Source organism: Suncus etruscus, chromosome 20, assembly GCF_024139225.1.
Source record: "Suncus etruscus isolate mSunEtr1 chromosome 20, mSunEtr1.pri.cur, whole genome shotgun sequence".
NCBI lineage: Eukaryota > Metazoa > Chordata > Mammalia > Eulipotyphla > Soricidae > Suncus > Suncus etruscus.
In genome coordinates, this window is record NC_064867.1 from 31,353,472 (window position 1) to 31,369,135 (window position 15,664).

The window sequence follows — 15,664 nt, forward strand, 5'->3', positions numbered from 1 at the left end:
GCCTTGCCATTTGCACCACTGCTCTGGAACCCTTCCCATTCTTAGATGGAGGAAGAAACCCAAAGCTCATGAGTGAAGTGCCCTGCCAGAGTGTGGGATATGCATGCATTCATGAAACAAATACTCTTACTTAAAAAGACCATTTAGATCAGGGGTCTCAAACTCAATTTACCTAGGGGCTGCAGGAGGCAAAGTCGGGGTGAGGCAAGGCTGCACAAGGGATTTCGCTTACCAAATATTCACAATAAAAAGTCACATTAGTAAGGAAAAAAAACACACAAAAAATTGCATAAAACATTTGCATATCCCGAACAGAACTGCTCGGGGTATGAGACTGTTTAATGCGATTTTTTTTCTTACTAACACAATTTTTATTGCAATTATTCGATAAGCGAATAATCACAAATACTGCAATATTTGAAGGCCAGCCGCAGGCTACAAAATGTTGTATGGAGGGCCACAAACAGCCCGCGGGCCGCGAATTTTGAGACCCCTGATTTAGATAGACTAAGGAGAGGGGTTGGAGGGGTGATTTATGGAACCCTATTTTCCTGGAATGTCTGTACCCTTATGAAGAGCCCTCTTGGTGGGTGTCCTGGAACCACTCTTATCTCACAGAGAAAGCATTCTCAAGACTTCTGCATTAGTATCTTAGTCCTTTTTGATATGTGAAAGCTTAGCCTGGATAGATTATGAAACTACTAGTTCATGGAGCAGCAAAACAAGAAGAGGAAGATGTTGAGGACTAAGATAGAGGATAGATAGATAGATAGATAGATAGATAGATAGATAGATAGATAGATAGATAGATAGATAGATAGATGATAGATAGATAGCGATGATAGATAGATAGATAGATAGATAGACAGACAGACAGACAGAGATAGAGAGAAGGACAAAAGGGTAGTTTATGGAAATCTTTCAACCCAGAATGCTGGCTCTGAAGGTGGAATGCTATCCCAGCAGGAATCCTGTACTGTAACTGCTTCATCTCTGCTTCCTCTCTAGAAGAATCTCCCTTAGACAAAGCCCATTATAGAGATATTTATCCCAGTAAATTAAGGCCCTGGGATGTGTACAGTTTAGCCTGCATAGACTAAGATAGTTAGGTATCTGACCAAAACATGCTATTCTTCTGACCACTCCTGGTTCTAAGCTATAAATAATGTATGGCTATAAATAATGAGGCTCTGAGCCCCCTGACCCTACGCTTTGTTTTGTTATTTCTTGTCTTATTTTTATAATCCTCTCAGCACCTCTGCTTCAGGCCTGTTCACCAAGGGCTGGTTCCCAGCACCGAGGCTGTCCTCCACAACAGAGACAGAGACAGGAGACTGGCCCTGAGCACAATCTTTCCCTGGTGCCTGAATTGACAGCACATATGAGGCAGAGAAGCTGGCCTTATTCACCATGACACACCCCTCCTGCTGGCCTAAGCCCTTCTTCCAGAGCCCTTCTCTGGTCCTGCCTCTCTCATCACTTCCTGGAGACTGACCTCCTGCCATGGGCTTTTGGTGCAGCTGGACCCATAGCTCAGAGTCTTTCATTTGGGGCCCAGCCCACAGGAACCAATTTTCCTGAGGCCCGGAGAAAGCTGGGGATTTTGCCTTTTTAAAATAGTAATTTCCTACTGGCACGACTGGCTGCATCAACCTCCCTCTGATTTAGAGCTGAGCTCAAGGATCAATCTCCAGGAAGATTTTTTCCAAGGAAAACTCAGACTGGGGACCTACTGGCACAGAGGGAGAGAAAAGCGGCTTCCTCTCTGAAGATATGGCCAATGCTCGACATCCCTTTTCCTCCCGCCCATCCCTATGCCTTAATACGGGTCTCACGGGTGCACTCTGCACCCCCACAAACCTCTGAGAAATACCACCCACCTGCCTCCAGGCACACCTCACATGCACACACCACCTACATGCCTCACCTACTGCACTCAAATGTGGGCACACATGGGCAGCACCCTACCTGCTGGACAGAGCAGACCCACTTCTGAGCTCACTCAGGGCTGTGTGCCTCATCTTTTGGAGCCCAGGAAATCTGCAGAGCAGGGCTGAGGGGTTCCCTTTACAGGTGGGCCCCAAGAGCAGCACTGATGTGCCCAAGGTCACGGAGCAAACTTGAGATTCCCAGTGAGGTGGGAACCTGGCTTTGCAAGACACCTCCATTGAATCTGGACTTTGGGGGCAGGGCGATTTTGCCTCCTCCTTCTCCAACCCCAGTGAAATGGGGGGGGGGGTCCCTCTGTGCTCTGGAGTTGAGCTGGGGGTGGGGGTCACTCTCCTGATTGAGTTAGGGTGTAGCGTCCGGGGACTTGGGGAACCAAGTCAGCTTGATTTGGTTCTCAGCAAGACCTTTCACTCACTTTTTCCAGCTCTCTGTGCCTGGGACCACAATGGGGGTAGGCAGGAGTCCCCAGAAACTCAGGAAGGCCCCCTACACACACATACCCCAGGAGCTCTGACCTGCGGTGGAAATAGAGCCTTGCCTTTCCCAAGAAACTAAACTAGTCCCCACTTCCATCATCCCCCCACAGTCAAAATATTGAGGGCCACCGCAACTTGGGCTCACACCCCAATCCTGGAACACAGCTGGCCGAGCTGTGTGACCTTGGCCAGAGGCTTCCCATTTCTGATGCATCCTCACCTGTAAGGTGAAGGGACAAGAGTGCCAATGAACAAGGTCGACTATGTGGGGGTGCAACAGAGGCAGAGTGGGGGCGCAGCTGGGTACAGCTCCATTAGGGACCCTAACCAAACTGACCCCTGCACCTGCTTCTCCCATCGCACACCCACCTCCAACCCTCTTGGGGCTCACAGTCGCAACCGACCCCTCATCAGCAGCGTACCCCGAACTTTGACAGGACATGGGGCCAGGGCGCAGTGGGAGCCTCCGACCCTCTGATGCCCCCGTTGGGTAGGTACCCAACAGGTACAGTGGCGCGCTGGGGGTGCAGGGACCGCGTCGCAGCGCTGCTGCGGCAGGACCAGGAGGGCCTGTACCCCCCAAACCCCACTGGAACCAGCCCATTTGCAACTTTAGGGAACTGGGGGGAGACTAGGGGAGGCCGGTGGGCCGTGCGCATCCAGCAAAGTTGGGTCCAGAGGCTGCAACCAAGGGGGTCCAAGGCATCCCCCGCGCCCTGGTGCGCGCCCTGCAAGGCGCCACCCCGCATCTGGCACCCTGGCACGGCTCAGGGGTCCAGGGGAGGCACGTGGCAGCTCCAGGCTGCGTTGCTAAGGGTTCGAGCCTTGGGTTCCCCATCTCCTCCTCCTCCTCTTGGCCCCCCCAAAAGATCCCCAAGCCAGGGAGGGAGGTCACCGCGTCCTACCTACCTTCCTCCGGCAGCCGCTGCAGGCAGATGGAGAGGTTCCGTCTCCAGCCCCGCATCCCAGCACCCGCCCTGCGGCCCGGCCCGGCCTCCCCAGCCCGGACCCGGACCCGGCCCGGGCCTGGGCGGCACCGCGCAGAGCTGGGGAGGCCCGCGGGCCCCGGGCGCGGCGGGGCATGGGCGGCCGGAGAGGGTCTCGGATGCTCCGGGCCGCGGGGCGCTCTCCTCTGCGCTCCGCTCCGAGGCGCGCAGCTCCCCGAGAACGCGCGCTTTCCCCGGCGCTGGGGAGGGAGGCGGGGCGGCGGCGGTGTCTGCAAGGCGGAGAGGCCGATTTGGGGGGGATCCCGCAGCCCCAGCCCGCTGAAACCCCAAGAGCGAACCTCCCAAGGCCTCCTGGAGACGACACCTTGGCTGGCTAAGTAACCCGTATCCCCCACCCGAGAGGGGCCCAGCTGTCCCAAGATGACAGTCACTGCGAAGGAATGATGGATGGATGGATGGATGGATGGATGGATGGATGGATGGATGGATGGGTGGGTGGATGGGTGGATGGGTGGATGGGTGGATGAATGGATGGATGGGTAAATAGGTTGGATGGGTGAGTGGGTGGATGGATGGATGGATGGATGGATGGATGGATGGGTGGGTGGGTGGGTGGGTGGGTGAATAGGTTGGATGGGTGGGTGGATGGATGGATGAATGAATAAATGAATGAATGGATGAATAAATGGATGGATGGATGGGTTGGTGGGTGGTTGAATAGGTGGATGGGTGGGTGGATGGATGAATGAATGGATGGGTGGGTGGGTGAGTGAATAGGTTGGATGGGTGAGTGGATGGATGGACGAATGAATGAATGAATGAATAGATGGATGGATGGTGGAAGGGTGAGTGAGTGAATGGGTGGGTGGATGGATGGATGAATGAATGGATAGATGAATAGATAAATGGGTGGATGGATGGATGGGTGAATAGGTTGGATGAGTGGGTGGGTGATGGATGAATAAATGAATAAATGAATGGATGAATGGATAAATAGATGGATGGATGGGTGGGAGGGTAGGTGAGTGAATGAGTGTGTGGATGATTGATGAATAGGTGGATGGATGGATGAATGAATGAATGAATGGGTGGATGGATGGGTGAATAGGTTGGATGAGTGGGTGGGTGGGTGGATGGATGGATGGATGGATGGATGATGGATGGGTGGATGGGTGGGTAAATAGGATGGATGGGTGGGTGGGTGGATGGATGAATGGATGGATGAATGGAGGGATGGATGGACGGATGAATAGATGGATGATGGATGAATGATGGATGGATGAATAAAAGGATGGATGGATGGATGAATGAATGAATAAGAGAATCAATGAATGAGCAATGAACAAACTGATGGGTGGATGGGTGAGAATTGAAGCAGGAAGGAGTGGATGAGAAAAGGAATGAAATTGTGAATTGTAGTAAAATGATTATAGAAACGGGGGAAGGAATATACAGATAAGTGATACTGTGACATCAAGAATGAATGAGTAGATGAGTGGGTGAGTGCCTGCTGGCCTTCGGCCTTAAGAGGCCAAGAACCCCATCACAAGCAGGAGTCTTTATGGGCTCTCTAAAGGAAAGCCAAACCCATCCGCATGAGAAGACAGAGCCTGCAAGTGGACACCCTACAAAGGCTGGAGGCAGGTGGGCTCTGTCTGTCTGTCACCTTTATATACCGACCCCACTGCTCTCAGAGTCTCTGAAGGCCCAATAGGCTGCAGAATGTGGAGTAGGGCGGAGTGCCCTACTCGAGAAGCCAGAACAGCCCCCAGGGAAAAACTGGTAGATTCAGGAGAGGAGGTCAGACACTTTGTGTGTCCATAATTTCAGATGGACAATGTACATACAGTGAGATCAGTTGTTGAACCACATAGTTGTTGCCTGCAGAGTTAAAAGGAAGCTGGATCTACATGTTTTTGCTCAGGCTGCAAAGCAGTGGTCTCCTCCTGAGGGTCCTGGATGCCCTGGCCTGGGTAGAAGAGACTCCTTTTATTGAATCTCTGTTGGTGCTGCTCGATATTTTGAATTCCCGAAGTGTATTTGTAAATACAATGTTAAGATAAAAAATTTTACAACATGGAACCAGAGAGTCAGTTAGTACCTGGCTGGCCCCAGTTTGATCCCTGGCACTTTGAGGACTGATCCCTAAAATCTCTATGTTCAAGTGTCACTCCTGGCAGTACTCAGGGAGGCATATGTGGTACTAGAGATTGAATCAGTGTCTGCCATGTGCAAGGCATACTTACTGTACTATCTCTCCAGCCCTATTAAATTTGTATGTGTGGAGGAGGGTATGAGAAAAGAAGAGGTTGAGCTGCACCTAACACTACTGATGAATGTGCATTCAGGGATCATTCCTGGTAGTGCTCGAGGGACCCTTATATGGTACCAGTGATGGAAACCAGGTCAGCCATATGCAAGATAAGTACCTTAAAAGAATAGCTTGTGGGGGGGGTAGGGAGGGAACAGGGTAATAGCATATCAGGTAGGGCTCTTGCCTTACATGTGGCCTACCTACCTGGGTTCAATTTCCTGGCATCTCATATGGTCCTCCAAGCCTAGTAGGAGTGATTCCTGAGCACAGAGCCAGGAGTAACCCCTGAGCACCTCTAGATGTGGCCCCAAAACAACAAATAGGGTACCATTTTTTGGTTTTGTTTTATCCCTGGTATTGAATTTGGGTGGGCTACATGCAAAGTTAGTGCCTTACCCATTGTTCTGTCTCCAGTCTCAAAAGGCTAGCTTCAAGTGTGATCTTAGATCCTCAATACTTCAGTAAGGAGTGTTGAATCCCCTGAAAAAACATTGTCCTTGCAGACCACCCAGCTGCACAATCCAGGCCATGCACCTACAGAGACATGTAGACCCTCGATGGATTCTGTACTAATCCTGCACTAATTATTCATCACTTTAGTGAGAAGACCCAAGCCCTGGAAGTCAGGGTGAGGAAAAGGCAGATTGTCATGCATGGAGTCTCCAGTACTTTCTTAAAGGCTGTGAGCTTTGGACCAGGAAGTGTATCCTAGCAGCAGGTATCATGACTGGGTCCCTACACAGCCAAGAAACCAGAGACCCCAGTAGGAATCACAGATGGAGGAGATGAAGGTGTCAGCTGGAAGGTAGGAGGCCACAGAGTAGAGAATGAGACTTTCTTTGAGGCAGGGACCAGGGAGAGTATTCCTATTACTCTTGCTGTCAATTGATCATCTTATTGGGTCATGATTTCTCTGGATCAGGAACTTCAGGGGCAAGAGGAGGGTCTTTCCTCCACAAAACAGGTTTTCTAAAAGGAGGGCACATCTATGAAAGCCTCGCATGTGAAAGTAATATAAAGCAAAGAAGCAATTCGCTTTTTAAAATAATTACCTGGTGTCTTTATTGCTTTTCGAGTTTTTTGTTTGATTTTTTAAAAAATTTTTAGTATTGTTGTTATGTTTCTCCCTTTTCCCCTTTCTTCTCTTAAACTTATATTTATAGCCTCTATAAGGACTCCTCCCATTTTTTGCTTGTTTGATTTTTGCTCCATTTTATTTCTTTTTCTTTCTTTTGCTTGTTTTTCTCAAAAAAATATGGAACACTTCATGAATTTGCGTGTCATCCTTGCACAGGGGCCATGCTAATCTTCTCTGTATGGTTCCAATTTTAGTATATGTGCTGCCGAAGCAAGCACTATTTATTTTTCTTTCCTTCAAACAGAACCACATAATTTCAACCATCTTATTTCACCTCACAAATTGAGGGGGAAATAATGGAGGATACCAAGACCAGACAGTCATATGAGCATTAAGTAGAAAGAAAAAAATCGACACCCAATCTACAACATGCTAGACACAGAGGGGACCACTTAGACAAGCAATGGGGGGACAGGTAAAGGAGGGGAATATGGGATGCATGCTAGGAACAGGGGTGGAGGGAGGACAACATTGGTGGTGAGAATGCCCCTGATTCAATGTCATTATGTACCTAAAAATTACAGTGAAAGATTTGTAATCCACTTTGGTCAAAATAAAAATTTAAAAAAAATTACCTGGAAAATTCTGTGATATGAGTATTTCTCTCAAATAACCCACTGAATCTTCCCAATGACACAGAAACCCTGAAATTACACCAGCAAATAGTATGCGCCTGAATAAGATGATGACACACAGCTGGCAGAGCGGAAGGCCCTGCTGATGCCTTAGAGAGGATCATGCAAACAAATGCACAGCACTGTGTGCTTTTCTCCCCTTTTGTCTGGAATGCAAAAATTCTCACTGAATTTCCCTCCATCAGCAAAAAACATCAGCATTAGTATTATCTTTCATATAAGCAATGTGGTGTGACTTTTGAGATTTCTGAATACTTTTCTTTTTTTCTCTTCCTTCCTTTCTTTCTCTTTTTCTTTCTCTTTCTTTCTTTCTTTCTCCTCTCTCTTTCTCTCTTTCTCTCTCTTTCTCTTTCTTTCTTTCTTTATTCTTTCTTTCTCTCTCTTTTTTTCTTTCTCTCTCTTTCTTTCCTTCCTTCTCTTCCTTCCTTCCTTCCTTCCTTCCTTCCTTTCTTTCTTTCTTTCTTTCTTTCTTTCTTTCTATCTTTCTTTCTTTCTTTCTTTCTCCTCTCTCTTTCTCTCTCTTTCTCTTTCTTTCTTTCTTCTTTCTTTCTTTCTTTCTTTCTCTCTCTCTTTCTTTCTTTCTTTCTTTCTCTCTCTCTTTCTTTCTTTCTTTCTCTCTCTTTCTTTCCTTCCTTCTCTTCCTTCCTTCCTTCCTTCCTTCCTTCCTTCCTTCCTTCCTTCCTTCCTTTCTTTCTTTCTTTCTTTCTTTCTTTCTTTCTTTCTTTCTTTCTTTCTTTCTTTCTTTCTTTCTTTCTTTCTTTCTTTCTTTCTTTCTTTCTTTCTTTTTCTCTTTCACCACAGCTGGTGCTTCTCCAGACTTACCCCTGGCCCTGAAACTTTTGAACTTCTGAAAAGCAGAGAAGAGAACTAAAGAGATAGAATGGCAGGTAGGATGCTTGCCTTACATGCAGCCAACCTGGGTGTGAACTCTTGCATCTCATATGGTCCCCTGAGCCTAATAGAAGTGACCCCTGAGCACAGAGCCAGGAGTAAGCGCTGAGCACAGTCAAGTATGGCCCCCAAACAAACAAACAAAAAAAATGTGACCTGTATAGAGTTCTCAGCTAGGAAGAGGCACAGAGGCTGGGACTAGAATTCTCTGAAGGTTTCTTTACTCACTGGTCCTAGAGCTGGGGGTTGGGGGGGGTCAGACTGGGCTTAGCTAAGATTGTTACTCAAGTGTTCACCGATGGCTTCCATGTGTGGTCTGTGCTTTCTTACAGCATGGATGCCACGGGTCAGGGCCCTCCTTGCATGGGGCGAGAGGCAACAGCACACGGTGGAATGTGAAATGATCGGATGTGTGTTCCACTCCCAGAGAGCAAGAGGGATCCCTATGCCCCCCAATCCAGGGTGGACAAGAGACACAGATCCAGCAACAATTCCAATACAGGAGATAATCTACACACGGTTGGGAAGAAATAGCAGACCAGAAACTCATACCACAAGTTCACTCACAAGCCAGTCACTCTACCGCATGGAACCATGGGTCAAGATGGCAGCTCCCCTCTAGGCCTCCAAAACAGCCTTTATTGGGAACTGCACTCCTTTCATGGCCCAGTCTCGGAAATCACAGGGCATCACTCCCAGCTCCCTTCCAAAGCACCGGTCCAAACACCAACTGGATTCCAACTCTGGTTAGAGGACTGAGGATCATTTGCAAGGGTTTAGGAACCCACAGAAGCAGGGAAAGGGGAGGGAAGAGGAGGAGGGAATCTCCCAGGGACAAAAGGAAGAGAAACGTCACAGGGAGGAAAAGGAAGAGCCAGAAAGAAAGTGTATACCAGGAGAAACACTAAAAGTAGAAAGTTTGGGAACTGGAGAGATAGCTTGGAGGAAGGGCTTTTGCCTTGCATGCAGAAGGACAATGGTTTGAATCCCGGCATCCCAGATGGTCCCTTGAGCCTGCCAGGAGCGATTTCTGAGCATAGAGCCAGGAGTAACCCCTGAGCGCTGCCAGGTATAACCAAAAAAAAAAAAAAAAAAGGTAGGAAGTTTTGGAAAGACAACTAAAAACTTCAGAACTGGGATAAAATAAAAAAAAAATCCTTTAAGCAGTAAAGGGGCTGGTCAAAGTGGGAGGGTCTGGGAGCATGAAGGAAGGAGGCAGACAATCTTGGGAGAGGGAAATATAGGAATGTAGACTTGGAGGGGCTTCATTAATAGAAAAGAAACAGTTCTGAGCATAGCTGCAATGTAAGAGATGAAAGGAAATTGGGGGGTAAGGGGCGGGATAACAGGAGTTGTGGTCCATTTAAGGAATAGGAAAAGAAGAGAAGAAATAAGTCTGTAGGCAGGGACTAGGGCAATAATAAGGTGGATAGTATATTTGCCTTGCATGTTGTTGACCAGGACTCAAGATCTTCAACACCCCTTATGGTAACCTGAGCACCTCCAGAAGTGACTCCTGAAGGAAGACCCAGGAGTAACCCCTGAGCATCTCTGGGTGTAGTCCAAACACAAAAACAAAAACAAAAAAGGAAAAAGGAAGCAGGTGGGCCCGGAGAGATAGCACAGCGGTGTTTGCCTTGCAAGCAGCGGATGCAGGACCAAAGGTGGTTGGTTTGAATCCCGATGTCCCATATGGTCCCCCGTGCCTGCCAGGAGCTATTTCTGAGCAGACAGCCAGGAGTAACCCCTGAGCGCTGCAGGGTGTGGCCCAAAAACTAAAAACCAAAAACCAAAAAAAAAGAAAAAAAGAAAAAGGAAGCAGGTGAAATCAACAATGAGGGTGTGGTAGGAGACAGTATGAAATACTGTATGCACCTAGAAATTTAGGTCCTAGATAACTCCAGAATTATTCCCTCACTCCAAAGGGCTCCCCATCCCTGTGTTTTGAGTCATGCCTCCATATTTTCACCAACAAAATGGGGTGATTATATAAATCCTATGCCCCTTCCATGAGAGTCAGTGAGTACTATGCATAAAGTCCTTAGCACCTGGTGTCTAGTGGAGGCCCAAGTAAGTGTTAACTGGTAGCCTTACTTTTATTAATAGCATCCAAAGGGAGGGGGTTTTCCAGAAAGTAGCGCCCCACCTGGCCTGCTGTGCCCTCATAGAAAACCAGGTATGGTCTCCTGAGGACCCAGACTGCTCACCAGAACATATGAGCAGAAGATTGGGTGAGATCCACCCCATTCAAGAACCTAAGACAGAACTCAGCCCAACGTGCCAGCTCTGAGCCCCATCTAGGCCTCCAAGACTCCTGGCCAGTACTCTGGAAAAGGGGTGTGAGTCTGGCTTTAGGTACTTAGATTGGTACTCTAGAACCTTCTTGGCTCTGAACTCTGCATCCCCTGGGAACCTGCTAGCTTTGGACATGAAGTAGAAGGGTGCAAGAAGGGGCCGGGCGGTGGCGCTGGAGGTAAGGTGCCTGCCTTGCCTGCGCTAGCCTAGGACGGACCGCGGTTCGATCCCCCGGCGTCCCATATGGTCCCCCAAGAAGCCAGGAGCAACTTCTGAGCGCATAGCCAGGAGTAACCCCTGAGCGTCACAGGGTGTGGCCCAAAAACCAAAAAAAAAAAAAAAAAAAAAAGAAGGGTGCAAGAAAAATATCATCTAGTGGGGCATGTAAGCACAATCTGGGGACCTTGAGCAAGACTCTGGAGTCAAGACACAGCCATGAATTCTTGTTTTTTTCTTTTTTTGTTTCTGGAAGCAGTGCATACTGGCTTACTCTTGGCTCTGTGTTCAGGGATCACTCTAACAGGGCTTGGGGGACCATCTATGATGGGGATCAGACTTTGGTAGGCCATATGCCAGGAAAGTACAAGACTTACTCTCCTCTCCCTGTGTGCTCAGGACTGTGCTCAGGGCTTACTCCTGGCTCTGTGCTTAATGCTCTCCCCTCTCCAATGGTTAGCTTTTCCAGGTAGTTAATATTTGAGCTGAGGGGACAGGAGAGATAGCATGAAGGTAAGGCATTTGCCTTGCATGCAGGTCGGTGGTTCGAATCCCAGCATCCCATATGGTCCCTTGAGCCTACCAGGAGCTACTTCTGAGCATAGAGCCAGGAGTAACCCCTGAGTCCTGCTGGGTGTGACCCCAAAACCACATATATATATAGGCTGAACATGGCACATATAATTACTGTGTGTGTGTGTGTGTGTGGCATATTTCCAGGTTGCTTCATCAACAGGCATGTAAAATTCCTAAGTTTAGAGAATTTGTAGACTTTGGTACCTGCAGCAAGCAGGCCCTCCAGGGAGAGTGTGATGTAACTGCACCCTGATCATTGCCTTGCAGGTACTTTGCCTCTGTGAGGCTTCCAAGAAATCTCAATGCTCTAGTCTCCTGCCCACAACCTCACCTGGCTTCCCTTTACAAGCAGAGTCTGGGACTGGCTGTCTCTCTCCTTCTCTCCTTCCCTGATTATGACTATCCAACAATTGGTGTTCTACATGTTTCTATGTCCTTATCGTCCCATGAGCTCATTTTCAACATCCTGGATGCAGCATTGAATCCTGGAAAGAACAAAGTCTTCCCAGCAAAGTTAAGTTCAGATCCATTGCTTTTTTGAAGCTGTCAGCTGAGGCGAGACTAGCTTATTTATTGTTTAGTGTCAGGCCGGCCACTGAACATCTCTCTGTCTTACTTTGCCTGTCTGTGAAGTAAAACTCATAGCCTACTTCCTGGCAGGCATGGGGTGGGGGCATTTGATGAAAAGTGTCCCCTTGGTCCAAAGCTAGCAAGAGCCTGAGACTTAAGCCAAGAAGAGAGAAGTCCTAATGGTGCCATGCCTGGCTCTGCTCCCTGCCCCACACAGAAACCATTTTCAGGAATAAGGCAACACTGAAAATCCTAGAACACAGGAATGAGCCTGGACCCACTGCACCTCCAGGACTAAAACAGGTTGTGTTTGAAGGGGCCCCACTACCCTGACTCCCATCAGCACAGCCCTATGCATACAAATCACTCCTGAGCCTTCAGTGCCCACCAGTGGAAAAAGAGAATTTGGGGTTCACCACCCCCTACCTCTAGCAAGCAGGTTATTTTGTGAAAAACCCAACTCTAAACTCACACCTTGGCATTAATGGGTTTAAGCCACTGGGAACCTGAGTTGGTCAGGGATGATGAGAACTGTAGAGGATCTTGGTGGCTTGAGCTTTTGGGGGGGGCAGTAACTCACTCACTCTCACATGGCCCCAGGGTGAGATGAGACCAATAAGAAGCCCCGTCCTCCTGTGTCCTCACAACTCTCTTCCCTAGAACAGAAGGTCTATGTATGGTCGAGCCAGGGTCAAGGAGCCCTGACATGTTTTGGGGTGGTAGGGGAATACTCTGACATCATATCCTGCAGAGGGAGAAGTCACTTCTTTCCTGCTTCCCACACCAAGTGGTCATGAGGGAGAACAGACCACAGTTCCCTTTGGAAATGGCAGCATCTGGTATCAGGGCCAACTGGGGAGCTCCAGATAGCCTAGAATTTAAGTTGCCTAGAAAATATTACCAGCTCATATAGTCCCTAACTGCTTCATGTACATGTATACATACATGGTTACCCAACCATGTTACAGATAGAGCTTCTGGTGCTCTGTGTCCCTATCCAGGGACAAATCACACAAAACCCAGCCAGTGATTCAGGGATAAGCCAGCACAGCTTGGCCAAGTAACTACCAGGTATGAATGGTGGTGGGTGGCTCTTCCTCCTCCCCATCTTATTAATTTCTAGCCACAACTTATACTGCCCCCTCTGTCAAACAATTCAGGGTGCAGGGGCTTGTAGCCCCTCACTTCTTCCAGCCACGAGGTGATTTTATCCATTTTACTCCACTTCAAATAGGGACTCAGGTTAGATACTTGTCACCATGTAGGTACGTTGCAGAAGTATTTTTGTTTGTTGTTGTTTGGTTTTGGGGTGACACCTGGCTATGCTCAGGAACTATTCCTAGCTCTGTGCTCAAGGGTCACTCCCAGAGGTGCTTGGGTAGATGAAGGGGTACCAGAAATCGAGCCCCAGCCTTCAGACACACAACATGTGCTCAGCCCATTGAACTATTTTTAGGTCTTAAATGGGTACTTAATGCCCTTATAGATTGGGGTACCAGCAGCCTTGTGTGATGGCTTATCCTCTAGGTCAGTATCCTAGAGTGGGGCTCAGTATGTACAGAGAAATGAATTTCTATGAGCAGCTCTGCACTTGTGATGTTTACCTTCTTCTCCAATTACCCCTCATGTTTGCATTACTATTTTGTTTGTTTAAACCCGTCCTGGTTTCTGCTTCCTAAGATGTTCAAAAAAGAGCACTAATAGGGGCCTGAGCAGTGGCATAGCAGTAGGGTGTTTGCTTGCACGAGACTGACCTAGGATGTGGTTCGATCCCCCAGCATCCAATATGGTCCCCCAAGCCAGGAGCGATTTCTGAGTGCAGAACCAGGAGTAACTCCTGAGCATTACCTGGTGCGGCCCAAAAACCAAAGAAGAAGGAGGAGGAGAAGGAAGAAGAAGAAGAGGAAGAAGAAGAAGAGGAAGAAGAAGGAGAAGGAGAAGAAGGAGAAGAAGAAGAAGAAGAAGAAGAAGAAGAAGAAGAAGAAGAAGAAGAAGAAGAAGAAGAAGAAGAAGAAGAAGAAGAAGAAGAAGAAGAAGAAGAAGAAGAAGAAGAAGAAGAAGAAGAGCAGCTCTACTAGCCCAAGATACTAATAGTGCATGTGCCAGAGGGCTGTTCTGGCACCCACAGCTTGGCAGTGAGTGCTTTTAAGGCATGATAATAGAGACCCATTCCTCAACCTTATGCCAACTGCACAACTGCATGGGGCATGGAGAAACCTAAGGAGATCTGGGTAGTTCCTATGCTGAAGAGAAAATTGTTGAAAGTCAGCAAAGCCAGCAGGATAAAATTAGAGCTCAGAGCCTTGTAGGGAAAGAAGATTTAAGAATCATCCAAGTTTTGTTTTGGGGCCAGGTTTTGTTTTGGTTGTGCTTGGGAATCACTCTGGAAAGGGGGGGGGGGGGCTTCAGGGGACCATATGCAGTGGATCGAACCCAGTCAGCCACATATCAGGCAAGTGTTCTACCCACTGAACTATCACTCCAGCCCATCAACCAGGTTCTAAGTTGGATGGATTCCTGGAAGGTTAGAGTCTGAGAGCTAAGGGGAGGCATTGTGGTGGGTAGACCAAGATTTAGAACATTTGCCCTCTATATTTGAATCAGATCTGCTGCTGATAAAATGAAGCTGCTATTTATTTATTTATTTATTTATTTACTTGTGGATTGGTTTGGGGTCCACACCCAGCAGTGCTCAGGGATTACTCCGGGCTCTGTGCTCAGAAATTGCTCCGTGGCAGGCTCAAGGGAACCCAGGTCCGTCCCAGGTCATCTGCGTGCAAAGCAAGTGTCCTACTACTACTCTGCTATCACTCCAGCCCCAAAGCTGAAAGGGTAAGTCTACTTGGGAGAATAATAACCGCCCCAAAGAACTCCCCTATAGTTTTTAATTCATGATATCTGGAATTCAGTTTAAAAACATTTGGGGGGTTTTAAAGTCCCACCCAGTTGTTCTTGGAGCTTACTCCTGCTTCTGTGCTCAAGCATCACTCCTGACGGTACTTGGGGAACTGTATGGAGTGTTAGGGATCAAATCAGTGTTAGCCACATGCAAAGCAAGCACTTTATCTGCTCTACTGTCCTCTGGTTTTTCCTGTAAGTACCAGAATGTTTGAGATAAAAAATACTAACAAATAAGACCAAAATGAGAAAATAAAAGTTGGGGCCAGAGTGAAAGCATAGCAGTAGGTTTTTGCCTTGCATGTGGCCAACACAAGACAGATGATGGTTTGGTTCCCAGCATCCCACTATGGTCCCCCAAGCCTGCCAGTAGTGATTTCTTTTCTTTCTTTCTTTCTTTCTTTCTTTCTTTCTTTCTTTCTTTCTTTCTTTCTTTCTTTCTTTCTTTCTTTCTTTCTTTCTTTCTTTCTTTCTTTCTTTCTTTCTTTCTTTCTTTCTTTCTTTCTTTCTTTCTTTCTTTCTTTCTTTCTTTCTTTCTTTCTTTCTTTCTTTCTTTCTTTCTCTCCTTTCTTTCTTTCTTTCTCTTTCTTTCTCTCTCTCTCTTTCTTTCTTTCTCTCTTTCTTTCTTTCTTTCTCTCTCTTTCTTTCTTTCTTTCTCTCTTTCTTCTTTCTTTCTTTCATCTTTCTGTCTTCCTTCCTTCCTTTTTTTTTTTTTTTTGGTTTTTGGGCCACACCCTGTGACACTCAGGGGTTACTCC

The 15,664-nt window shown here is 47.6% G+C and overlaps 1 protein-coding gene and 1 non-coding gene across 3 annotated transcripts in view; both read right to left on the reverse strand.

Annotated features, from left to right (window-relative positions):
* GRIP2 (glutamate receptor interacting protein 2) overlaps positions 1 to 3,491 on the reverse strand; it is a 98,779-nt gene extending 95,288 nt beyond the window's left edge. For both annotated transcript variants that reach the window (XM_049766496.1, XM_049766497.1), the window contains exon 1: positions 3,336 to 3,491. In XM_049766496.1, the coding sequence (XP_049622453.1) occupies positions 3,336 to 3,390 (55 nt within the window). In that variant the 5' untranslated portion in view covers positions 3,391 to 3,491. The remainder of the gene's footprint in view (positions 1 to 3,335) is intronic.
* Positions 3,492 to 6,936: 3,445 nt separating this feature from the next.
* LOC125998288 (U6 spliceosomal RNA) lies at positions 6,937 to 7,043 on the reverse strand. The gene has a single exon (XR_007491879.1). It is a non-coding gene; the product is annotated as a U6 spliceosomal RNA (small nuclear RNA).
* Positions 7,044 to 15,664: the final 8,621 nt, after the last annotated feature.